This window comes from Sebastes fasciatus, chromosome 17 (genome assembly GCF_043250625.1).
Source record: "Sebastes fasciatus isolate fSebFas1 chromosome 17, fSebFas1.pri, whole genome shotgun sequence".
NCBI classification, from domain to species: Eukaryota; Metazoa; Chordata; class Actinopteri; order Perciformes; family Sebastidae; genus Sebastes; species Sebastes fasciatus.
The window spans coordinates 23,436,203-23,461,153 of NC_133811.1; the positions used below are offsets into that span (position 1 = coordinate 23,436,203).

Genomic DNA, 24,951 nt, shown 5'->3' on the forward strand with positions numbered 1-24,951 from the left:
GCCCTAATACTCTGTAGTACATTTGCACTTTGGCCCTCACTGCATTATAGTTATATACTATATACTTAGACCAGGGGTCAGCAACCTTTACTATCAAAAGAGCCATTTTAAGCAAAAAAATAAAAATGTGTCTGGAGCCACAAAACTTTTGAGCATTGCGATGAAGGTAACACAGTTTATAGTCTAAGTATATAGTATATAAGTCTAATGCAGTGAGGGGCCAAAGAGCAAATGTACTACGGAGTATTAGGGCCACATTGAGGGGAAAAAAACTGAGATTTACTTTATAAAGTCAGAATATTACGAGAATAAAGTCATAACTTCACGAGAAAAAAAGTCGTAATATGAGAATAAAGTAATAATTTTACGAGAAAAAAATTGTAATATTACGAAAAAAAAGTCATAACTTTACGAGAAAAAAAAGTCGTAATATTACAAGAATAAAGTCAGAACTTAACGAGAATAGTCATAACTTTACGAGAAAAAAAGAAAATAACACGTAAAATTACTACTTTATAATAATGACTTTGTTCTCGTAATATTATGACTTTATTCTCAAAATCACAGATTTATTTTTTTCCTCAATGTGGCCCTAATACTCCATCGTACCATAGACCTACAACAATGATAAATAAAAATTAAAATGTAAACAAAAAAACATTTTTATTATAAATTATTCATTTCCATTTTTATGAATCCACAAAGAGCCACTGGAGAGGAGCTAAAGAGCGGCAGGATGCTGACCCCTGTCCTAGCACTATAAGCACTATAAGCACTATAAGCACTATTCCCACATTCCCTTACTTTGTTTTTTTGTGTTTATTATTTTTTTTTCTGTTGTTTTGTTGTTGTTTTTTTCTCTCTCTTCATCCACACTTATGCACTGTACGCCAATTCCCAGGCTTGTGTGTTCCCTTGTAGTTGTGGACTGTTCTGTATGATGACGTATCGTAATGTACATTTATCAATTAAAAAAAAAAACTCAAACCACAAACAGCGTCGTCTGTTGATGACGTCAGAAGAAAAGCGACACACACATGCTAGCAGTGTTTTCTTTACATCATGGCAACAGTTCAAGTGAGCGAGGCTGAGAAAGTGTACATCTTACACGGTATACGGGTACGTTTATAACAACTACGCTTCAACCTTCAACCTCTTGGTTGGTTAAAGATATCTCTATAAATGTCACGATGGAGATTTGTTGCTCTATAACAGTTAGAAAGCTAGTTAGCATTAGCATGAGCTAACTGAAGTGTTGTTGACATGTTTTATTCTTTAACTCAGGATGACTTAAGAGTGGACGGAAGAGGCTGTGAGGACTACAGACACATGGAGATAGAGACTGATGTGGTGTCCAACACAGACGGATCTGCCAAAGTCACACTGGTAATGTATTAATAATAATAATATTACATATTTACAGCAGCAGCAGCAGCAGCTCTCCATGCTGGCTCAGTTTCTGTTTGTGCTCTAAAGCTTCTCATCTGTGCACCCTCTGTCACCTGTCAACACTTCCAACTGCACGTACTCCTACTCATGAGCCATATCTGAGCCAGCTAATGTCTGATATCTTCTTCACTGAATGTCATTTCTCAGGAAGGTTAAGATAAGATATTCCTTTATTGTCCCAGTGGGGAAATCTTTCCTGGACTCCATCCGACTGCAGTTACAAACACTAAATTAAAACAGCATCAACAACAATAATAAACGATTCCACACAAGACAGGGAAACAGTTTCACAGAAACAGATGTTTCAACACATACACAGTCCACGTACATAATGGCACATACTATCAAACACACACCATGGCAGGTATTGCACCCCGGTAATGCACCACGGTAGTGCACTGCACCGTCTACGGTCTTGCCCATATTGCACAGACAATAGCCCAATATTACACAGATGCAACATATTGCACTGTCCCAATTTAACATATTGCAGTGTCCTTATGATAGCTTTATGTTACGAGTTGTTGAGAAGTTTAATAGACATCGGCAAGAATGAATGTTTGTTCAATCTGCACCGTCAGACTCTATATCTCCTGCCGGAAGGTAAAAGTTGGTACTCCTGGTGTAAGATGTGAGTTGGGTCTGACACAATTTTCTGTGGCTGTCTGATGACACACTGCTCATAAAGCATCTGGAGGGTAGGGTGGTTTTTGACCCCCATAATCTTCATTGATTCATCGTTGACTAATTGATGATTTGTTATTTTCTGATATCTTCTGTTCTGTCTCTCTTTCAGGGGCACACAGCAGTTCTAGTTGGGATTAAAGCTGACATTGGAAAACCGAGACCCATGGTACCAAGTGAAGGCTACTTGGAGTTCTTCGTTGACTGGTAGGTGTGGTGCATGTTTTCATGAGTAAAGCAAGTAAACTCAGACTTATTATTTTTTATAGTTTTGGCCACCAAACCAATCAGTAATGAAGACATTCTACTTTCCATCTTTTAGGAGATGATATGGTAAAAAACAACAACTATATTTTGGTATATGTAATTTTATATCATAGTATCACTACATATGATATACTGACATGTTGTGAAAATCACATGAAAATGTGTCTATAAATAACATAACCACGTTACATTTTTTCTTAGTAATAGGTAAACTGTTTTTGGTAGTGTTTGGATGGATACCCGGCACTAGGAGGTAGTGTTGTATCATCTGTTCCCTGTGAGATGCATCGGCAACACATCCCAGAGATTATGGACTTACCAAAGAAAATATTATCATATTACTGTACCATAAATATGCAATAAATGTGTGTGGAGAAAGGTAGTAGTGTCAGCCAGTTCCCACTGACACAAACTGATAGATTTTCTGTTACCGCACATGTTTACTGTCTTGTTTTCTCCTTCTAATCATTAGTTCAGCCAATGCAACCCCTGAGTTTGAGGGCAGAGGAGGTGAGGAGCTGGGGACGGAGCTGAGCAATACGCTCTACAAAGTCTTCAACAACAAACACAGCGTGGATCTGAAGAGCCTCTGCATCAGTGCAGGGGAACACTGCTGGGTCCTCTATGTGGATGTGCTGGTGAGTGGTCGCACCCGATAATGTCTTTACGAAATGGAAATGTAACATTCGAGCCAACTTTGTGCAGCGATTGACCAGGTGTTCCTTCCTTTCAAGCATACCCCCATTTGGAGTTTTGCTCAAATTGACACACTTTTGTAGTAAAACGTATGTAGAGTTCACCAAAATGTAATTTTCTTTTCAATATATTTTGCTGCTGTACTTCAGTTTCTATTCCTACTTGTATGATAACTCATCTTTGCGTGTAAGATACTGTTTGATAAACCGTGTAAAGCAGAGGACAAAGCGTTCCTGTGTTTCATAGGAGGAATAAATCAGAGCACATAAAAACAGCTTATTTCATCTGTGTATATTTTGTTCCATGGTCTTCACTGAGGTAAAATCTCACACTGACATGTTTCCACAGCTCCTGCAGTGTGATGGAAACCTGTACGATGCCATCTCGGTAGCTATCAAGGCAGCTCTCTTCAACACAAAGTAAGTAATATGTTGTACTGGTATTCCTATGATCTCTTACAGCTGTCTTGTCTCTAATTCTTATTCAGTAAAATGAAAGCTTATCAACAGTCTTCCGATTGCCTTATTGACAGAATTCCCAGAGTGCGCATATCGGCTGATGAAGAAGGAGCGAAGGAGATTGAGCTGTCAGATGACCCGTACGATTGCATGAGACTCAACGTAGAAAACGTTCCTTGTATAGTGACTTTGTGCAAGGTAAGCTCACCTGCTGATACTCAGAATTAAAGACTTTCTAAAGCCCATTATCACACACACACACACACACACACACACAAACGGTGACCTTGACATTGTCTGTTTTTCTTACAGGTGGGCCACAGGCACGTAGTGGACGTGACGCTGCAGGAGAAGGCCTGCTCCGTGGCGAGCCTGATCATCTCTGTCACACACAAGGGCACGGTCACCTGCACGAGGAAGGTGGGCGGAGGCAGCCTGGATCCAGAGAGTATCTTTGAAATGACAGAGGTGAGTCCAGTAAGCCCTCCTCCTCGGGCCATCTGGCCTCCTCCAGGTTTTGAATGTGATTATGTATGAATAAGTGCTGCACGGTAGAAAGGTACTTAACGTGTTTTTTCGTCTCCAGGCAGGTAAACGGGTCGGGAAGGCCCTTCATGCTCCGCTCATGAAGCTGCTGCAGCAGGAGGAGAGTTTGGGAAAGACGCGACAGAAAGTTGGCTTCCTGGGTTAACATCAATTACTGTGTCTATCTACAGTGTGTATGTACATGTTTACAGAATTTTCTAATAAAACTTTTAATTTGTACAACCTTCTTGTCTTTGTGCTTAAATTTAGATACACTGTTACATGGTGTTGGTGTACAGATATACTTTTTTAATTAGTATTTTAGAAACATTTTATGATAAAAAATAATAAAGTATGCTAAGGATATTACAGAGGGACTCACACAAAATCAAGTAGGTCCATCAAATAATGTTGCTGAGCGGAATATTTTATACAAATAACTTACAACTTACAAATATCGATTTTGGGCTATTAAGCTTCCATAACATGTCTTCTTTCAGACTAGTGGAATGAAAACATCCAGAATACACATTTAGGTGTTTATTTTACTACTTTGTCTATTTGCATCTGTAGATTGCTCCTAAATTCACCAAAAGTTAACATTATATAATTCCTCATTTGCATATTAATGAGCTGAAGAAGATTAATTATACGCATATCACGTAGGTGCGAGGCTATCAGAACAGCGTCAGTAAAGAAAAAGGTAAGAGTAGTGTGAAGACCTTACCTTTTTCATCTGCATATTTAAACATCAAATTTCAGAAAACATGTAATACAACAAATAATTGTCTATTAGTTTTTGATTTTTTTAACCAATTCACCTGTAGTGTCTTGTAAAATGTTTGGAATTTTTCAATCCATATCTTTAAGGGCTGATTTCTCAAAGTGAGTTTTTTCTCAGACTGAGAAATCTCCACTTCAGCAGCACTTACATCCACCAAACTTCCCAGTTTCCCAGGGGGTTGTTCATATATCATTCATAGCCTGATTTATACAACATTTTATTCCTAAAAACATGGTGAAAATGGATTTTTGTTATGGTTGTTGACAGTATTTTCAGATTTATGGAGTGATAAAAAGAAATATCCAAATCCCCTCTGTAAAAACTTTTGACTCTAATATGTCAAAGAAAATGAAAAGAATTTTGAACCTGGTTTTATCCAATTTTCAGATTTCTGTTCTGGAAAGTAGCACATATTTAATAAGATAATGCATAATTTTCATAATTTAAACATAGAATATTACCTTAATGTAAGAAATCAACTGGGGAAGTTTCATGGTGATATCGACTAGTTAAAATGTATTCACCTGTGTCTCCCCTTAAAACAAAGATGATATGCAATACTCTGAAATCAACACTACCGTCAGGAAAGACGTGCAGCCTCTCTGTGTCCTTTTGTTTCTGCCACGTGTCAGCGTTACAGAGAGACCAGATGTGACTCTGGATCACTTCCACTCTTCCCTCAGACTGTTTGAAGGGTGTGTGCACTGGCTGAGAGCAGACGGGTCCAAAACAAACTCCTATTTATGGACAGAGCTCTCGCTGCAGATTCTGAAACGTTAAAAAAAAAGTATGCACATGATGGTTCATGAAATTATACAAAACAAAAAACAAGGGATAACATTGCAAACACCTAAACAGGTATTTCAAAGCTGCACAAGAGAATTCACGAGTTATGATTAATGAGCATTTCAGTGCCACTCTACTGCCAAAAACACCTGGAAATATTTAGATTTTTCCAAATGAGGCCATACCTAAAGACTTCCAAAACACCCTTTGGCCAAGAAAGTCTTATTCCATCTCTTTTTTTCAGGTTTAAACTCTTTTGAGCCAAGATATAAACTAGTTATTCAAGCATTTATGCAACACAAGAGTCAAGGTTTGTTTATTTCTTTTTCATATACTTTGATGAAAGCTGCACAGGGTTACGTCATCACTGCTTCACACCGTCTGCCAGTCCCTCCACCTGCTTTCCAGGCCTGGCTCTGGTTTGTACTGGCCCTCCACGTAAAAGCGTCTGGAGCCAGATGAGACGCCGTCCTTTAAGGCTCCTGAGGTCAGATTGTTATTCCTGCAAATGGCAGTTTTGGTCTGCAGTATTTTTCCTTGTTTGGAGAGATGAGAGGGAGGGTGTGAGAAAGAGGAGAGAGGAGGAAGAGGAGAGAGGAAGAAGAGGAGAGAGGAAGAGAGGCGGATAAATTGCGAGCATCCACGTTGGAGCAGCCTCATTCAACAGGTCTTGCCATGGAGTTCAAAGGAGTGTGTGTGCTGCTGGGAGTGCTATTAATGGTGAACTGCTCATTTCAGCAGATTTCACCGAGGAAGAAGCCAGCGAAAAAAGGTAGATGGATGCAGCTACATCTGTATGAAGGATCACAAATTATTTGAATATCATATTTGTGTTGTGAGATGTTTGGGTTACCAATATCAAATAGAATGTTTTCTTTAAACAGCAGGTTTTCTTTATGATCAAATCTCTTTGAAACAAGAGATTATTCAAATACATGCAATACATACACACCTGATGTGACTTTCCTTGTGTCTCTGGTGTTGTTGGAATCAGACACAGCCAAGGATGCTGCCATCGAGGGGCTACAGAAACAGATCAACGACATCGTCCAGGAGCTCAACCTACTGAAGGAACGACAAGCCCTGCAGACAAGTAACAGCTAGATCACAAGTTTGATCTTGTTTATGATAATGAAGGAATACAAATAATTCCCATAAAAAGAAAAGTGCCCGAACACCAGGACTTGATGGAGTTCAGACCAAGGCTTTATTACTAAACCGGGCAAAATGTGCAAACTGCCACTAAAAGCCCCAGGTTTACTGTTTGCAATGCTAAAGTACATAATAAACTGAGGCAGGTCCTCATTATTATGTAATCTTATGGCCCTGTTTTGTAGAGGGGCCATTTGTCAAAATCCCGTCTTAATAATAATAACTTGTTATAAATAATATATTCCAAAAACAAAGTTAAAAAGAGCTTTACAGTCAAACAAGTAAATAATATAAAACATAAAATAAAAAGTAAATAAATCCCACTGCCTAAAAGAAAAAAAAGAGATAGAATTATTAAAAAAAATTACAACATCAGTTAAAGGCATGTTGTGTTGTTCTGGTGGTTGTCTCTGGAGGTTGCAGATTGCAACCAAATGAAAAATTCATTTCTATTTATTTTATTGTGTTCCATTTCTGCCACTAGATCCCCCTAAATGCTACACACTGTTCCTTTAAGGGATAGAGAAATTTAATTTAAAGAAAGAGATTTAAAAGAGCATGCAGAGTTTGGATTTTCAAAACTGAGGGTCCCAGGCAGCGAAGGTCACCCTTAGAGACATGGCCTGATTTTGGAGAACACAGAAAGCCTGGGGGCAAGGCGACAAAAATTCTAAAATTAGACTTGCAGATTAACCAGGTTTAAAGAGGACCTATTATGCTCTGCAAAGTTACAAAGCCCAAAGTCCACGCCAAAGGGAGTTAGTTACTCTCCCCCACAGAAATACTGCTCCTGAACTGCCTGAAACGCCTCGCTTGAAGTCCCGCCTTTTCTTCCGTAACGTGGTGATGTCACCAAGTAACATATTTGCCTGGCATACCTGCCTAGCGGCTAGTTTGGCACGCCCTCAAACAAAGCTAGTTAGAGCGGAGCTGGAGAGGAGTCGTTTCAGACAGAGGGTGAAAAGAGGTGCTACAGCACAGCCTGTATGAGAAAAGTAAAGTGTTTTTTGAACAATAAAGCATGTAAACATGTTCTAGTAGAAACCCAAAATACAAGTATGAACCTGGAAATAAGCATAATAGGTCCTCTTTAAGTCCCCGCACGGGTAAACCTCTACCTGCTGAAGTGTCCGCGAGCAAGATGAACTGGATGTATTGATAGCATGACATGAACTACAGTGTTCAAGTTGGAGTGAACAGTCTGAGGTTTGCTTCTCCTAAAAATAGATTCAGATGGGATACATGTGGAGTCTTTGCAGCTGCAAGTTTGAATCTGGAGAGCACATGGTGAACCCCTGTCTGACCTCTTGTTCTGTAGACACTAAATGATATCCAGTTGTTCCTGCAAATCCAAAAATCTTCCATTACAGAAAAACCATGTTCACCATGTTGCTCATCATGTCCCCAAAATACCACAGGACTACTTGTATTATCACCAAAGGACAGTTCTCAGAGATAGCAGGATACCTGTTTTTATCTCCAAATGAAAAATTAATCACAGTTTGGGTCCATCTAACCATCTGCTCCCTTTTTTTTCTCTCCAGTCTGTTTGAAAGGCGTAAAGATCCATGACAAGTGTTTCTTGGCCGACACTGTGAGAAAACGCTATCACGCTGCCAGCGAGGACTGTAACAACATGGGCGGTGTCCTTGGCACGCCCACATCCAGCGATGGGAACGACCAGCTCAGAGACTACCTCCGCCAGAGCATCGGCCCAGACGAGCAGGTCTGGCTTGGCATCAACGACATGGTGACCGAGGGCACCTGGGCGGACCAGACAGGCTCCAGCATTACATACAAAAACTGGGACACGTCCAACTCCCGGTCACCTCAGCCGGACGGCGGCCAGTCCCACAACTGCGCCGTCCTGTCCGGGGCCTCCCGCGGGAAGTGGTTCGACGAGAACTGTCGCGAGGAGAAGGCCTCCGTCTGCCAGTTCAACATTGTTTGATTGCATGTATCCCATCATAGACTGCTTATGGTTATAGCTGCTTTCAATGTACGCACTCTTGCTGCAACGCCGCTCTGCCTGCTATTATAAAAAAAACAGTGGTTCTCAGCTGGTTTTGCATCAGGACCAAATTCTGGTTTAGAAGTCACAGTCCATCACACAAAACGATCACATATGGGGTCAAAAGTGATCTGGTGATGTGTCATTTGCAGCATTCCTTGTGGTCACAATAAAAACAGGAAAAGCACAGTTCAGTCGAGAGTAAGCTCCAAAGAAATCAATGATTTCTGCATTCATTTTACAGATTTTTGTACATCTTCACTTAAAAAAAACACAAGATTATTATTTTTCCAAAACATATATTGGATGATCATAATTCAAAATACCAGTACTTCTGCAATAAAAGATGCATATAGGTGCTGGCACCTTTTATAAAAGTAAAAACTGGGTTGTATTATTCCACACATCTCTATTATGACTCACTGGTTGAGAACCACTGGTTTAATCTCAGGCATCCCTTCACCATTAATGTATTTTAACGACAAGAATCACAAGTGATTTTTCATTAACATAAAAAACTCAATCTTCAGCTGTATTCTTTTAAGAGATTATTTCAGTTTGCCAGCCTTGTAGTCTCCTATAATGTCTAGCCTGTTGTAACCTGAGAAATTACCATCAATAAACAATGAAAAACCCATTCCTCTACTGTCCTTTCTTTAAGGAAAAGTTTGGGGAATACACTTTCATGCCAAATGTTAGATGAGAAGTTTACATATGTCAAAGACTGGTATCGATCTTCTCATTTAACTCTCGGCAAGAAAGTGCGTGCTTTCCTAAATATCAAACAGCTCCAAACTTGAAAGAGAAAAACAGACTTTATTTTAAATTTAATATCCGCAGCTGCAAGAAATGTGGTGCAACTATGTAATCCTGGCTTCCACATGTGTTGTTTCCAGTAAAAACACACTTCTCCATGGTAAACACTGGCTGCTGAAGTCCGCCACTCCCTCCTTCACTTCACTGTTTTTCATGGCCAGAGTTCCTGTGGTTGAAATTGTTTTCACCATCCAGAATGCAAAAGGTGGAAAATGACGTGTGTCGGCAGTCACTGCCTAAAGAAGTAAACAGTTTCCCCACCAGACCATTTTCCTAAAATTTATTGCAAAAAAAAGCCTAAATTGTATTTACAGGTAAAGAAAAACAAAAACTCTTTAAAAACAAGACAAGTAAACAATATAAAAACACTTTTAGGACCAGAGGTACTTGCACATTTTTTTCATCGTCCCTGCTCCTGAATCCATGCCACATGGGCAGAGATTTAATAAAACTAAACAAATCATACATTAAAGGAATAGTTCAAAAAATGTTGTCGCTTTCTTGAGAGTTAGCTTAAGAGGATTGATATCACTCTCATGTTTGTACAGTAAGATACTGGTAGCAGGCGGTCAGCTTCACATAGCACAAAGGCTGGAAACAGTCTAAAGGTAGTTAACAAAATCCACCTATCAGCACCTCTAAAGGCCTTTGCACACCAAGTCTGTTTTTCGTATTCAATCTGTCATTTGATAAAAATCATTACGCACAGAAACCTGAGTCTGATGTGTTTTATTCTTCTATTTGTTGCGAAAATTCGCAATACGAGGGGATAACGCTAGTCCCAATCGAGGCTAATGACTGAACGACATTAACAAGAAGCTATCGTTTAGCTGCCGAGAGCACAATCACTGCTGTCTAATCTATTGTACATCTGTTGTTTTGCAATCACCTGCCACAATCTACCTTTAAATTCTGCATCTTGGTATCCTTTACTGTGTTTGTCGTAAAGTGCTTTGTGCTGGGAGACAAAGTGAATCAGTTTATCAGGTGCTATTATGGTTTTTGACGGATGTGAAAAAACGCAGAAAACTGAAAACGTTAGCAATGGACAAAAGTTTGTGAGTCGACGTTATATCATATTTGTTTAATTGGTATGAGCTTTAGAGGTGCTAGTGGTTTTGTTATCTTTAGACAGAGCCAGGCTAGCTGTTTCCCTCTGTTTCCCGCCTTTAAGTTAAACTAAGCGAAGCAGCTGCTGGCTGTAGCTTCATATTTACCGGACAGACTTGAGTATGGAATCAATCTTCTCATCTAAGTCTCAGCAAGAAAGCGAAAAAGTATCTCCCAAAATGTGCCAAACTTCCTTTAAAGAAGAGGATCACAGCTTCGACGCTTGAAGCTTGAGAAATGACTGAGCTCTGACAAAGACGACGGTACGCATCACATTCAGACGCTCATCGATCTCAGATTCCCTGAGCGTGATCGAGGCACAGAAGTTCGCATCAGTACAGTCTAGAGTTACTCGGTGCTGTAACGAGAGTTTAGTAACAGCGGTCCATCGCGCAGCTACAGTCCTGACGCACTACAAGGAGTCCTCTGTTACCATCGGTGGCTCTGGATCCATGTCGACACCAGAGAGCCGGATCGGGTTTACATCCCCCGTGGTCTTGAACGTGTACAGCTCGTTGTCCACCATCCTGCGGTCCTGGAAGCCGAGGCTGTCCTCCCGGTTGATAGGAGTGTGCGGACGGGGCGGGAGGAAAGAGTCAGCCGGGTCCAGGAACGTCTTGAAGTGTTCCATCTCAGGCTCGTGATCCGGTTCTTTGATTACAGGCAGCTCTGCGTCAGTGGGGCCCATAAACGTGTTATACGAGTCCACCGGCATCGTGTCGAAGTGGTCCTGCATGCTGCCAGCGTAGCTGGAGTCACCCAGCAGGTGGCCATACACCATCATCTCATCTATGGAGGCGTAGACGTGGGATTCGTTATCGGACCGAGCTTTGGTGAAGTGCCTGTCACCTGGGCGGAACATGTTCCCTTTGCCCATGTAGATGGATGCCTCCCTGTCCATTTTGTCTTTTTTCTTTTTCCTGTTTGAGAAGATGAAGGCAGACCACAAACAATCAGAGTCAACAAAAGTCGCCAGTAGTTACAGACAAATGTTACAACATAAAGCCAAATAAATCATCTCGAAAACAGTTCATGTCAAAAACATGATACTTATTTAACCCGCATAGAAACCAGCGCCCGTATTCATCAAACTTCAAAGAATTACTCTTAAAAGGAGCAGTGTGTAGGATTTGGCGACATCTAGCAGCGAGGTTGCAGATTGCAACCGACTGAAACTTCTCCCGTGTGCCAAGCGTGTAGGAGAACTACGGTGGCCGACAAGAAAACGTGAAAATGCGAATGGTCCTATATGGAGTCAGTGTTTGGTTTGTCTGTTCTGTAGCTACTGTATAAACATGGCGGCCGGCTCCGTGAAGGTACTCCCCGCTCCCTAAGTAGATATAAACGGCTCATTCTAAGCTAACGAAAACACAATTCTTATTGTCAGGTGATTATACACTAAAGAAAACATGCTTATCAATATTATATTCCATTTCTGCCACTAGATCCACCTAAATGTTACACACTGTTCCTTTAAAAATGCACTTAAGTATGGAGTCTCAAAACTGTCAAAACAGTCAAATATTTTCACGTGTCAAAAATATAATTAAATACATCAATAAATAATATCAATAGTAAAAAATAATTTATTTTAATAACTGTAAAAGAAACTATAAAGCTTTTTTTTCAATAACTATAAAATAATAAATACATTTTTATATTCTTCAATTTTCTTTTTCAGCTCTTTAGTTTCCTTTTTTGGGGGGGTCTTGACAAACATTGTATAATTTATCTATTACATATCTAACTAAAAATGTTTTCAGCGTATAGTTATATTTTTGACTGACAGATAAGCCAATTTAGGAGTACAAATTTCTGCACTGAAAGAATAAAATACATTTATCAAACAACTTACTTACAGAACTTGCAAATCAGAAACAAGGATTTACTCAACATTTACTTGTTCAATCTTTAAAGAGGACCTATTACAAATAGGTAACATATAACACTGCTCCTGAACTGCCTGAAATGTCTTGCTTGAAGTCCCGCCTTTTCTTCCGTAACATAGTGATGCAACAAAGTAACATATTTGCATAACAGCTAATATGACATGGAGCTGGAAGAAAAATTGTGTCGTATATAAACGGTATATTAAATATGGACCAAGATGTTGCCAAAGATCAGCTACAGGTGTACTCACCTTATGACGAGGCACACAACAGCCAGCACTATGAGCATCAACAACAGAAGACCTCCTGCTACCCCGAGGAGGATGGCCAAGATATCTGCAGAGGTAAAAAAAAAGACATGGTAGAGTTAAGTAATTTACTTTAGTAATTTAAGGGATTTCTGTGTGTGTACAAGGCCTAAACTTAATCCTGCTTGCTTACTGGTCTTCTTCTCCAGAACGATTTTGGTCACTACACCGAAGTGCCCACCCTCTGGTATACAGTTGGACATGTTGACGTAAAAACTACGCGGCACTGTCAACTTCTCCGCCTCCTGGTCCTCCCTGCGGTCCATTAGGACCCCATCTTCATCCAGCATCCTCACACTGATGCGGGTGTGCTTGTCATTGCATTTGGGCTGGCTGACGTTGACGAACTGCACGTGCGCCCGGTACTGGCTCGGCAGGGAGACGATCCAGGATACGGTGAGCAAAGGGTTCATGCCTTGAGGCCAGTTGGGGGTGGCCAGCAGGGTCGGAGACGAGGCCTTTGGACTGACTTGGTAAATAATGGTCTCTAAAAAAAAGGATGGAAATCATCAGTGTCAGTACTGTATCCTCCAGCATTCGTGGTACAACAGCGCCACCGTGTGGAATTTGAAAGTAGAATGAATGTGCTCTATTTGACCATAATTACAGTGGAGAATCACAGTTTGTAGCAGCATGATAAATGTTAGGAGACTGCAGATACAGATCCTCTAATAAGGGAAAACGAAAATTTAAATAATCATTAGCTGCAGTGTATCCATGTTTTACCTGGGATCTCCTCACTGAAGCTGACGTTGAGGAAAGGCCCCCTGGTCTTGCTGAAGTCCGGGACTGTGGCCGTGACGGAGACGTTGGTGTGCACCCGAACTTTCTGGATCACTCCTTTAAAGCAGAAATCTCCAACAGAAACCCCGTCGCTTTCCGCCACATGCAGGGAGAGAGCCTGGTTACACTCCTGGCCGGGCAGGGACTGTCGGAGACTCCCAGTGGGTGACACCAGATCCACGGTGCCGTCCTGAGGGATGTTGAGGTGCCAGGTGAAGCTGTGGAGGGGCATCGGTAGACAGGAGTCTAGTTTTGGCACAATGAGTGTAGTCGCAGGGCAGGTCGTCACGTTTTTGCACCCTGTTATTAAAAAGACACAAGTGAGAATATTAAGTTTCCAACTAAAGGAACAGTCAGCAACAATTACGTACAAAGGTATCTTGTTACCTCTGGACAGAGCCAGGATATGTCTCACCTGTTGCCTTTTCTTTTGCTAAACTGAGCTAACTGTCTCCTAGCTTTGGCTTCAAATTCACCGTAAAGACATGAGAGTGGTATCGATCTTCTCATCTAACTCTCGGCAAGAAAGCTAATTTCCCAAAATATCAAACTATTCCTTTAAGACTTAAAGGGGAATATACGCCCATTTTCAAAATTCATAAATGTTATTCCAACCCGGTCTCACGGGAAGGCGTATAAACACCATGACATTACACGGCCACGCTTTTCACGTGTCATTTGTACGCCATGCAAACGTCCACACTTAGGTTGAGGCAACAAAACCACTAACTTAAGTTCAGGAAGAAAAACACTTTGGTAGGGTTAGGGAAAACCATGATGTTGGGCCTAAAAACAGTACGGACGTGACAAACCTCACTCAGGTAACTTAAAGCAAAACACCGGTCAACAACGGTCTGTTTAAAGTCTGGCGTTTGTTGCTTAATTTAGGAGGTGTTCCCCTTTAAATAGACTTTAATATTTCTTTAACTAGGGTACTGTATTAGACGTCAACCGAAAAAAAGCTCTTTACAAGAAAACAAAAAAAAAGCTACAATCATTTCATGAACATGCAAAATAAAAACCATCTTACCGATAACTTTACTGGCAGTCAGGCGCAGATCTTCATTTGGACAGTCGAGGAAGGACAGTGTGTCCTTAGTGCCTGCAGCCACGATGATCTTCTTCTCAACCTTAGAGTTAATGCTCATCTCACAGTTGGGATCAGAACCCACTTTCTCTACCTGCAGGGATACTCCTTGGTGTTTAGTTAGATCCACCGCACACAGAACTAAGAGAGAAACACAACATGGAGGGATTTTAGTGATCATAAAGGAAGTAAAACACAAGCAAATTGGTGTCTCTCAGTAACCTGGTTATTTGAGTGCTTGTACTGCATAACTTCCAGATGTCAAGTTTTACCACTGTACAGTACCTGGATGCCCACTCCTCATCACAGAGACTCTGTAGTTCAAGGTGAGTCCCTGTAGCGTCCTGTTGGTTTCACAGTTCTTCAGCACCATGTTGAAGTTGCCCTGCTGATGCTGCGGCTGAGGATCCGTCAGGGTCAGTTTGGTCACCTTCTTGTCCTCTTTCTGGTACGCCACCTCCACGTCACCGTTGAGGCACTCTGGAGCCGTGTGATCGCTGAAATGCATCGTGTAGTTGTGCATGCCGGGCACCGTGAAGTCCCACTGCATCTGCTGGTTATCAGGGAAATCGTGGGGGTAGTTGGTTGAGATGAAGTCTGTGTCTGACACGCCTCGTGGTAGGTTGACTTTCACTATGGCAACCACTGGAGAGAAACAAGGAGAGAATGATTGTGAGCTGAAGAAATCTGATGTTTGATATGTAGTCTTCTAGTCCCATGTGGGATGGATCACTTACTGCTGGTCTCAGGTCCAACATGGAGTTTGATGTCAACGGGTTCAAGCTTCCTGTCGCCAGGCACCTGCAGAATCATACGGCCCCTGTAGCGAACCAGGACGTTGGTCACAGGTCCTCCTTTGCAAAAGGTGCCAACGGTTGCCAGCCCCGTGCGCAGATAGGTAATAATAGAGTATGTGTGCTCGTCCGGACAGGTCTCCTCGTTGGGAATCTGTCGCATTCCCGGTTCTGGGAAGTCCAGTTGGAAGGCCCGAGTGGAGACAACTTTCAGATCCCAGGTGAAGGTCCGGTTGAAGTCTGGGAACAGCGAGGACTCGACCTGAACAATGTCTCCAGAGCAGGAGGCCTCTTTGCAGTCTGGGATTTGTAGAGAAGAACATATAAGCGATGGGGATTTACAAAGAGTTTTGTGTCAACCAGGATTCAAACAAATGCATCGTTAAAGCATGAAAACAAGTCAAAAGACATGACAGCAAGATGGCTCCTTCATGGTGGACATATTTGCTTGATTAACCTTTTTACTTTGTTCCCTCCTTGTCAAAAATGTACTTGAAGAAAAAGTCAATACCAAATTCCTATTTTTTTTTTTTTTTTTTAAACCTACCAATTTCTCTGTTGATCTCCACACTGAAAACCTCCTGAGGTTGAGGACAGGTAAACTCTATGCTGGTGTTGCGAGGATCCATCACTCTAAGTGATGTCGTCTTGCATATCGGCTTGGGCTCCTTCTTCTCGCACACACTGCAGTCTGGCTCGCTGCCCACCCTGCTGATGATAATGATGGTGTCAGGATCGGGCAAAACGGTCATCATTCTGCCACCTAAAGAAAAAAGTGGTACAATAAGATATTCATCAGAACAAAAAGCAAAGAAAATGTTCTGTGAAATGTGGTTCACATATTCACGACCTTCTCAGGATGAATTGTACTAAATTTGGTGGTCTCGTAACTTTTCATCTAGTTCCATCGTCAGGTCAAAATTTGTATTTGTTGCTTATGATTAAATATCAAAAACATAGGTTTACATAGGTTTACACTATTATGAAACATCTTTGTGTCATTTTAAAGGACGTAGGACCAGTTTTTTAGGAATATATCTTTGATATATTTATGTATTGTTCTGTAAATTAACAGCTAAGTGTTTTTCCTTTCTCGTGTGAACAACTGAAGGGACAGACACTTGCCTCTTGGTGCTACTTTGACAGTGAATGAGTCCAGTTCACTTCCTTTGGGCAACTTTGCAGCCACGGTCGTCGTTCCGAGCAGATCCAGGCGAGACACGGTCCCGCCCTTACAGTAGCTGGTAGCTTTGATGTTTCCGTCACTTTTAGTTGTGCTCACTGTGTACTGGTGGCCATCTTGGCATTTTTCTGCTACAGAGATCTCCTTTAATCCACCGGGGAAGTCCAGAGTTAATACAGTCCGCTCTGGTACACTGATGTCCCATGTTAGGAATCTGTTAAAGTCCTTGAAGAGGTCGGGGTCAACTTCTCCTGTAGCAGGAGTGCAGGAGCTCTGGGTGCATTCTGGGTAACAAAAGTGATAAAAGTTGGAATTTTTATACAGTTAAATAGGCTTTTTTTTTTTAGTACCAAAGAGAGTAGTAGACAAAATAAACGTATTCAGCTATAAATAAATAAGTACATATATAAGTAAATGCTGAAATAATTACAGAAATAAATAAAGAAATATTTTCATACATGAATAAGCAATAAATATATAAACAAATGCAGAAATAAATACAAAAATAAATGCAGAAATAAATACAAAAATAAATGATTAAATTACTAATTAAAGAAAGTAATTGTCTGGGACATAAATAAATAAATATATTTAATTAATCTCTTCATTTCTACAAATATTTATTTATTTCCGTATTCCTACATTTCTTCAATTTTCTATTTTTAGATTTCTGTTTATTTATTTATGTATTTCTGAAAAAATACATAAATAAATAAAAGTACGACATTTTGAAATACAGAAATAAATAATTAGAAATTGTAGAAGTAGATAGAAATGTAGAAATTATTTAAAGATGTTGACTCATTTCCAAAATAATTACTAACATTAATTTTGCATTTAACTAGTGATTTGTGTATTCATTATAGCTTCTATAGCTATAATAGGCAACAGCTTTATTGATTTATTTATTTTTTATTAACAAAATCGCTTTAGTTCTATGTTTATTTCTGCATTTATTTAAGTATTTATTAAAAAAAATTGTGAGGATTAAGTCATTTTTTGTCTTCCATACATGAGATTTGAGTACAAAGTTAATCCAAAATTACCAATCCCAAATTCAGATGTAACTGAAGTAAATATTCACATGAAGCCTCCACAGTTCTCACCCATTTTCTTCTCCATCTTCACGCTGTAGACATCCTGAGGTTTCAGGCAGCTGAACTCCAGAGAGAATTTTTCAACGTTGGTCAGCGTCTTCTCTGTGGGGCTACAGTCGGGAGTGGGGCCATCAACAGAGCACACTTCACATTCTGGTTCCTTGGGATCCCGGCTGACGACCACAGTGGTGCTTGAATCAACGGTTATAACCATCGTTCGGCCCTCTAAAAGCGGGAGAGAGTGAGACAGACGCCAGGATTGTAGTAATAGTGTAAAATCTGTTGCAACTCCAACTAACAGTGTTACAGGCTTTCTTAAAGGGACTGTTTGTAAGAATCAGAAATTGGTTGTAACAGCGACACCTGTGGCCGTTAAATCCAGTGTCCTGTTGCTCGCGCTCGCCCGTGTACACGCGCTACCTGAATGTGAGCGAGCATCCGTCAAAACAGTGAGGCGACACACGTCAGCTAAAACCACAATATCACTCTATATTTCACCTGCTTGGCAGTAATGTTAGCTGACCAGATGAAGGTCTCTCCATGAATCACTGCTGATCCTAGTGTTGGCTTTTCCTGCTTCAGCCTCCCGGCCGCGGTTCGGAGGGAACAGAGGAGACAGCGACACCCGGTCGGAGACGATAACGTAACTCGTTGCGGAGCCCCGTCACTTCACAAAACACGGGAAACCTCTGTTGGTCTGGAGGAGCTGCAGCAGTTATTTCTGCACAAACGTCCACTGTACATTCACTAGATATTCTCAGAGCTAAACTAACTCTTCTGCAGTGTGTAGTGTGCGTGCATGCATGCACGTGAGAGGTGGAGCGAGCTGAGTGAAGGCAAGCAGGCAGAGGAGCAGAGCACAGCAGAGACTCCGGCCCTGGAGACCAAAGCTACGGTCTCCTCCGCATCCTACACTGCGGTCAACACTGTTTTGCAAGACGGGCTTCACTAGATATAACTTTGCGGTTTTGGTGCTTCCATGTAGTTTGTGTTGGAGTCTGAGTCTGAACAGCGTAGCCACACGCAAGCGCGCGTGGGACACCGACCCAGATTGATTTATAGGTGTAAGAAGTTACAAACAGTCCATTTAAAAGAGTTTGAATTCAGTAATATTTTCTTACTTAGTGGTCCAGCTGAGGCCTGGAACAACACAGGTTCGACCTGAGCCTCTGGTTTAACTTGCAGAGTTACAACAGCTTCACTGGTCAAGTCTAAACGAGTCACTGAACCACCTCGACAATACCGAGTGTTGTTCTCGCCGTTTGTTGGGATCACCAAATACTGAAATCCATCAGGGCATGGTTGTGACATCTCCATCAGCCCATCTCCAAGGACGTCCAGACCCACAACTGTCTTCTCAGGTGCCTTCAGCTTCCACATGAAGTCTCTGCGGAACTCTGTGAGGATGGAGGGTTGAGTTCCTACTGTTGTTGGGCTGCAGGCGTCCTTAGTGCACTCTGGATTAGAATTAAAGGCAAGAAAAGATGCACAGATGGTGTAAGAATTAGAAGAAAAAGAAAGAACAGGGGGTCTTTAGGGGGAGATCGCAGGTCAGCAGTAGATGTCACATAGAAGTGGTGTACATCATCTGAAAGCTGGGAACCTGAAGGTTAATTTGAGATGCAGCTCAGCACTGTGTGAAGTTCCTCTAGTCATAAATCAAAAATAAACATGAATGAATGAATTGATTATGTAAAATAAATTATAAAAGTGTATAAGGGCTTAGAACATTATGATAGAAGAACATGATGGCCAATCACATGCTCCATTATGTGTCATAATTTGTTGCAGCAATTTTTAGTTGATACCATTTGTTAAACAGATTTGGTGCTAAATTTAAGTATTTTTTACCACTCGAGAATTGATCAAAATGATCAATAATCCCTCCAAAATACAACATTAAGATAACAAAACCTTGAGGAACACCATAGAAAAAGCAATGCTGTGATTTGGTATCAAAAACTTTTGACATTTGGATATTTGTGCAAGAATTGCATTTTTCGGCGATTAGATGGCGAGCACTTCTGTTCTGGAAACTGCTCGGAAACCCCCTTATTGTCAATCTACCTAGGAAAGCCTAGGTATATTTTATATAGGATATATCCTCTGAATGCTTTAGGTCTCTAGTTTGTGGTTGTAAAGTTTCATGAGGCTGTGATTATCCTAGAGGTCACCACAGGTCATTATATACAGTGAGGTCAAGTCTAAAAAAATAGGTCTCACTGCAATGAAATGACTACTACTGGGACTAACATCATCACACATGAATATTTATTGGGCTCATTGGATCCACAAGAGTTTCAGCTTTACAGTGATACCCAATTTATGTAATTCCAAGACTGTTTAGGGACCCCAGTATGCAGAAATATTCAAATATACCATTTTAGAATAGACCAGAATAGAAAAACTACAAATGAGGCCAGTAAACTCACCAATGGTCTGAGTGATCGTCACAATGTAGGACTGTACAATCAGCTGGGTGCAGTTGAACAGCAGTTTGACCTCCTCCTCGGGTACCAGAGTCAGAGCGGCCTGGCAGGATGTCTGTGTGTCATTCACCCCGCTCACTTCACACACAGCACATTGATCCACCGGCAACTCGGGGGACACCGTCACCTTCACCGTCACCGTCGAGCCTTTGGCTGGTCGGACCGTCGTCTGTAGGCATTCTGAAGGAACAGATCACAGGGAGTTAGCTGCAAATAGCGTAAAGATGTTGTAAACTGTGATCAGTAATCTAAAGATGTGCTTTTTGATTAGGTTGAGGAGAAGATAGAATAAGATAGATAGATTAAAATAGATACTTAAAAGGTACAGTGTGTAGGATTTAGCGGTATCTAGTGGTGTGGTTGCAGATTGCAACCAACTGAGTACCCCTCTGCTCACTCCTCCCTTTCCAAGATCGGGGTAACGTGAGCCACCGAGTACAAAACCGTGGTAACGCCGTTCGCCTCGCTCAGAGACCATCCTTACCATAATAACACTACTTTATGAGCAACGTAGGTCAGACGGCAGCTGGCGGTACCACGGTTTTGCACTCTGCAGCTCACGTTACCGCAGTTTCACAAGCGTGTCGGAGAACTATGGTGGCCTTTGGGTAACGTAAAAATGCAAAAGGCTCTCGCTAGAGCCAGTGTTTGGTTTGTCCGTTCTGGGCTACTGTAGAAACACGGCGGAGCAACATGGCGGAGTCCGTGAAGAGGACCCGCTCCCTATGTAGATATGAAGTCCCCCAAAATGTTACACACTGTTCCTTTAAGACTCTTAAAGGTTCTTGAATATAAAGATGCTTTTCGTTGTCTAATATGATTGTAAACTGGATATCTTTGAGTTTTAGATTGTTGATCAGACCACACTAGACGTCACCATTTCAAACAGCGACAGACATTTTTCACTATTTTCTGACACTTTGCAGACAAAATGATGAGGAGGAGGAGAGGAGAGGAGAGGAAGGAATCAGATGAGTGGACATCAGAACACTGTCCAGCTCTCCTGTATAACAATTTAAGGTATCAACTCAACACCTTCAGCAATATTTAGGCTGCAAGAAGGAACAAAACACACACAAACGGTCGGATAGTTTGCTGTTGACACTTGAGCAAACATGAGGCAACATGGTGGTATCAGGCACACCTGTCCACATGTTGTGTAGCGCCGGAGCAAAGCAAATTAATTGACTTGACATTATCGTGAGTCACCTGAGCGCTGAGTAAGAGAGGAACTCAAGGTGAACCAGTTTTAAAAAGTAACTGCTGTTTCTGTGATATACGACTCGTAGGTGGCAAACTCAAACTTCCCCCTTTAGGGAAACTGCCTTTTACAATCTATGATACTGTTACGGTTTCATCTGTAATTTGATCACATCAGCAGCTGTAAAGCTACAGTTATTGCAGCTTTAGTTTCACTTTTGAACCAGTTTTGGTCCAAACTGTGGCTCCAGCAGCTCGAGTGGCTTTAAGGCCTTTTCTGTCTCAATATTTTTATACTATAGCTCAGCTAGGCCGATACAACGGTAGATAATATACTGAGTATCGGTATCTGTGTATGTGTCAGCCAATAAGTAACAAGAAACTGCAGCACAGAAATGCCAACTATAGGTTTTAAAGGTAATTTAGCCACAGTGTCTCCATTACAAGTGTAAAATATCCCGCTTAGTATGTATCTTGGTCATATTTCAAAAAAAGAACAACTCTAATGGACTTGTATCAAGCTTGTTTGTGTATGTCATGTGTTTTGGCTGATATATCATTATCGTTTGTTTGTTTTTTTAAATCCCAAATATTTATATTGGTATCGAACCCAAAAAACTCTGTATCGGTCGGGCTATATTTCATACTTTAATGTTATTACTATTGGAATCTTATCAGGAATAAACTTATGTTTTAGAGAACTTAATTTTTTGTTTCTATTCTATTGATTTTGCTAAAACTTCTTCTTAAATAAGCAAACCGTAGAAAAGATAAAAAGCCAATATATACCCAAAAAAGAAAAAGAAAGAACAGACATACCCATACAAGCATATATATATATATATATATATATATATATACAGTATATATATATATACTGTATATATATATTTTTGCATGCACAGATACTTACTGCCTTGCTTTCCACAGATTCCTGTTTACCAAATATAATATAATATAATATACACTCTTCAGTATAATTTAAACAAAGTCCTACTTGTTCTATTTTGTTTTAATGTAGGCTACTTCAAAATACCCCATTTGGCCACATAACGATCGGCTATCTCTCATTCTGAAAGAGCCATTATGCTGATATCTGGATCTCATCTGAAGCTCTACAGTCCATCATTATTAGTGTGTCACTAAGTCTAAACAGTCTTGGATTGAAATAAAAACATACAACTTGAACAATCCCAAATACATTTATGGAACATTCCTCCATTAAGTCTGGCGTAAAGGCATTTCCCAAAAGCATAAATGAATAAATCATAATGTTATTGAAATTTACATGAACACTGGTGGCGTTTTCTTCTGGCTGCAAAAATTCCCTTTAATGTGTTTTAAATCGTGTGTGTGGTAATCTGCACAAGTCCACACATTAAAAAAAAAACAACAGGAATTCACAATGTGAACTTGCAAGGACATGAACGCAACACAGAGAATACTACAGCACTCAAAATGTTAAGAGACCAGAGGGGGTTTCTAGTGACAGTAAACAATGGGTGTGTCGAGGATGTCACAGGGTTCAAACTATCATATTTAGTGTAAAAAAAAAAGGAAGGTTATATCATTTTACACTATAAAAGAGAAGACATTCATGCTGCTGATGACTTTTCCCCCAGAAATGAACAAAGTGGGATGAAGAATAAAAGATAAAACGACCAGCCAGCTTCACAGCTCAGCAGCAGATTGCAGGTCAATCATTAATGAAGTCATGATGAATTCATGCCTACAGGAAGCTCCATAAATGCCTCATAAAACTTTTGAAAATGGAGGTCTAGAAGTCAGACTGAATGTGTGCTTCAGCCGCTCGTCTCCACTGTCAAGACAATCAATCATGTATTTAATGTTAATGTCCTATATTATCTTTTAATGTATTGACACAGAGCTTTTAAACACAGCTCACTCAACCCAGAGTGCTTTAGAGGAGTGCATCTTTGTATTGGGTTTCGCCTGAGCAAGTTTAATCACAATAGATGGTGGTGTCTAGAAGGTAACCCCCAAGTTGTGAACATCTCGCGAGATGGTTGAGGTTAGGCAATGACCTCGAATGATTAAGGTTAGGATAATTAAATTAAATATTAATTTAAAATTTAAAAACAAATTATTTAATATTATTTTTTGTCAATAAAAATAATATATATAAACATTTTTTTAAATTAAATTAAATTTAAAATTAAATATTAAATAACATATATCCTCAGAAAATACCATACTTATATGGGGAGAAAAATCAATGTGCAATATAATTAGCTGCAAAATATGTTGACTGTTGCCATACATAAGAGGTGCTACAAGCTCCGAACATGTTTCTGATTAACTGCATCTGTAAAATAATGTATATTTAAAATGTATATTGTGATTATTTTGTGATTATTTTTTGTGAAATGTAATTATTCATTAATATGTAATTTAGCTTTGGCAATAATGTAACCTGAACATGCATGCAAATAAAGCTTATTTGAATTTGAATTTGAATATAAGGTTAGGATATGTCGTTGGGCAGCAAATCTCGCGAGAGTTTGTTGTTCGCAATTTGAGGGTTGCCTTCCAGACACGACAAAATGAAACCACAGCGTTGTGCATTTTTTTAGAAGGTAAAGCTACTAAATGCACTAAAGTTAGAAGGGGAACAGGTGAACTAGGTCGTCGGGCAGCAAACCTCGCGAGAGTTCTTTGCAATTTGGGGGTTACCTTCCAGACACGACCACAATAGACAACATGTACTCTCATCTCAGGTGTGTGTTTGAGCCAATTGGCACAAACTCGACATGAACCCACATTGTTGTACAGTTTGTTTTTTTGAAAGTATAAAAAGCACTAAAGTTAGAGTGTAAACAGGTGAACAAAGCTTCACTGCACAATAAAACCACCATGTGTGTATTTTATAAAGAGAGATTATTATCTCACCTGAGGAGTCGAAGAGAGAAGTCAGAAACAGAAGTCCTCCCAGCAGCGCGCAGCTCGCACACAGCTGCATGCTCACTACAAATGAAGATTTCCCTGTTTTCTAAAAAAAAAAAAAATGTAAAAAGGTTTAAAAAGATAGTTTAAAAAGGTGCAGCTTCTCTCTCTCAAATGCACAGTTGCATTTTCTCATTCACGTTCCGTTGACAGCCACTTCCTGCTCTGCGTTATAGGAGGGCGTGGCACACAGGTAGGTTAGGTTACCTGCCCAAACTTGACTGGTGAAGAAGAGGATGAGGAGGAGGAGGAGGAAGAGGAGGATCCAGGTCCTGCAGTTGTACCCCTGAGCAGAAACACTGCAGTAAAGACCTGTGATAAGAGTCCTTATGTGACTCCCCTTCTCTCTGTGTGTGTGATGCACAATGGGTGCCCTATTTATAAGCAGCCAAACATGCCAAGGATTGTTGGCATGCTGC

General features: G+C 40.5%; 3 protein-coding genes across 4 annotated transcripts; 2 read left to right on the top strand and 1 right to left on the bottom strand.

Annotated features, from left to right (window-relative positions):
- The first annotated feature begins 995 nt into the window (after nucleotides 1-995).
- On the top strand, nucleotides 996-4,322 carry exosc7 (exosome component 7). The gene is made up of 8 exons (XM_074613938.1): nucleotides 996-1,119; nucleotides 1,285-1,386; nucleotides 2,246-2,340; nucleotides 2,873-3,038; nucleotides 3,445-3,515; nucleotides 3,629-3,752; nucleotides 3,867-4,022; nucleotides 4,141-4,322. Exons 1-8 carry the CDS (start codon nucleotides 1,063-1,065, stop codon nucleotides 4,243-4,245), a joined length of 876 nt encoding a protein of 291 aa, XP_074470039.1. The 5' UTR covers nucleotides 996-1,062; the 3' UTR covers nucleotides 4,246-4,322.
- A 1,956-nt stretch (nucleotides 4,323-6,278) lies between these two features.
- Nucleotides 6,279-9,449, top strand: clec3bb (C-type lectin domain family 3, member Bb). 2 transcript variants are annotated; one of them, XM_074613353.1, is made up of 3 exons: nucleotides 6,279-6,420; nucleotides 6,628-6,742; nucleotides 8,346-9,449. In XM_074613353.1, the coding sequence occupies exons 1-3, from the start codon at nucleotides 6,325-6,327 to the stop codon at nucleotides 8,750-8,752; spliced, it is 618 nt and encodes a 205-aa protein (XP_074469454.1). In that variant the 5' UTR covers nucleotides 6,279-6,324; the 3' UTR covers nucleotides 8,753-9,449. The 2 variants fall into 2 exon arrangements, with proteins under 2 accessions (XP_074469454.1, XP_074469455.1); XM_074613354.1 differs by having other exon boundaries at nucleotides 6,294-6,421; nucleotides 6,644-6,742.
- A 444-nt stretch (nucleotides 9,450-9,893) lies between these two features.
- cdcp1b (CUB domain containing protein 1b) lies at nucleotides 9,894-24,844 on the bottom strand. The gene is made up of 14 exons (XM_074613352.1): nucleotides 24,740-24,844; nucleotides 24,479-24,553; nucleotides 20,312-20,548; nucleotides 19,001-19,336; nucleotides 17,889-18,104; nucleotides 16,725-17,066; nucleotides 16,147-16,362; nucleotides 15,543-15,899; nucleotides 15,091-15,450; nucleotides 14,749-14,946; nucleotides 13,662-14,018; nucleotides 13,069-13,422; nucleotides 12,879-12,963; nucleotides 9,894-11,658 (listed from the first exon to the last, which is right to left on the bottom strand). Exons 2-14 carry the CDS (start codon nucleotides 24,546-24,548, stop codon nucleotides 11,151-11,153), a joined length of 3,636 nt encoding a protein of 1,211 aa, XP_074469453.1. The 5' UTR covers nucleotides 24,549-24,553; nucleotides 24,740-24,844; the 3' UTR covers nucleotides 9,894-11,150.
- Nucleotides 24,845-24,951: the final 107 nt, after the last annotated feature.

Coding starts and splice junctions, on each gene's coding strand:
- exosc7 (XM_074613938.1), top strand. CDS start 1,063: ATGGCAACAGTTCAAGTGAGCGAGGCTGAGAAAGTGTACATCTTACAC. Junction 1,120..1,284: donor ACATCTTACACGGTATACGG/GTACGTTTATAA, acceptor TCTTTAACTCAG/GATGACTTAAGAGTGGACGG. Junction 4,023..4,140: donor GTATCTTTGAAATGACAGAG/GTGAGTCCAGTA, acceptor TTTCGTCTCCAG/GCAGGTAAACGGGTCGGGAA.
- clec3bb (XM_074613353.1), top strand. CDS start 6,325: ATGGAGTTCAAAGGAGTGTGTGTGCTGCTGGGAGTGCTATTAATGGTG. Junction 6,421..6,627: donor GGAAGAAGCCAGCGAAAAAA/GGTAGATGGATG, acceptor CTTGTGTCTCTG/GTGTTGTTGGAATCAGACAC. Junction 6,743..8,345: donor ACGACAAGCCCTGCAGACAA/GTAACAGCTAGA, acceptor TTTTCTCTCCAG/TCTGTTTGAAAGGCGTAAAG.
- cdcp1b (XM_074613352.1), bottom strand. CDS start 24,548: ATGCAGCTGTGTGCGAGCTGCGCGCTGCTGGGAGGACTTCTGTTTCTG. Junction 20,549..24,478: donor TTCTCTCTTCGACTCCTCAG/GTGAGATAATAA, acceptor CTGTTCCTTCAG/AATGCCTACAGACGACGGTC. Junction 19,337..20,311: donor GACGATCACTCAGACCATTG/GTGAGTTTACTG, acceptor ATTCTAATCCAG/AGTGCACTAAGGACGCCTGC.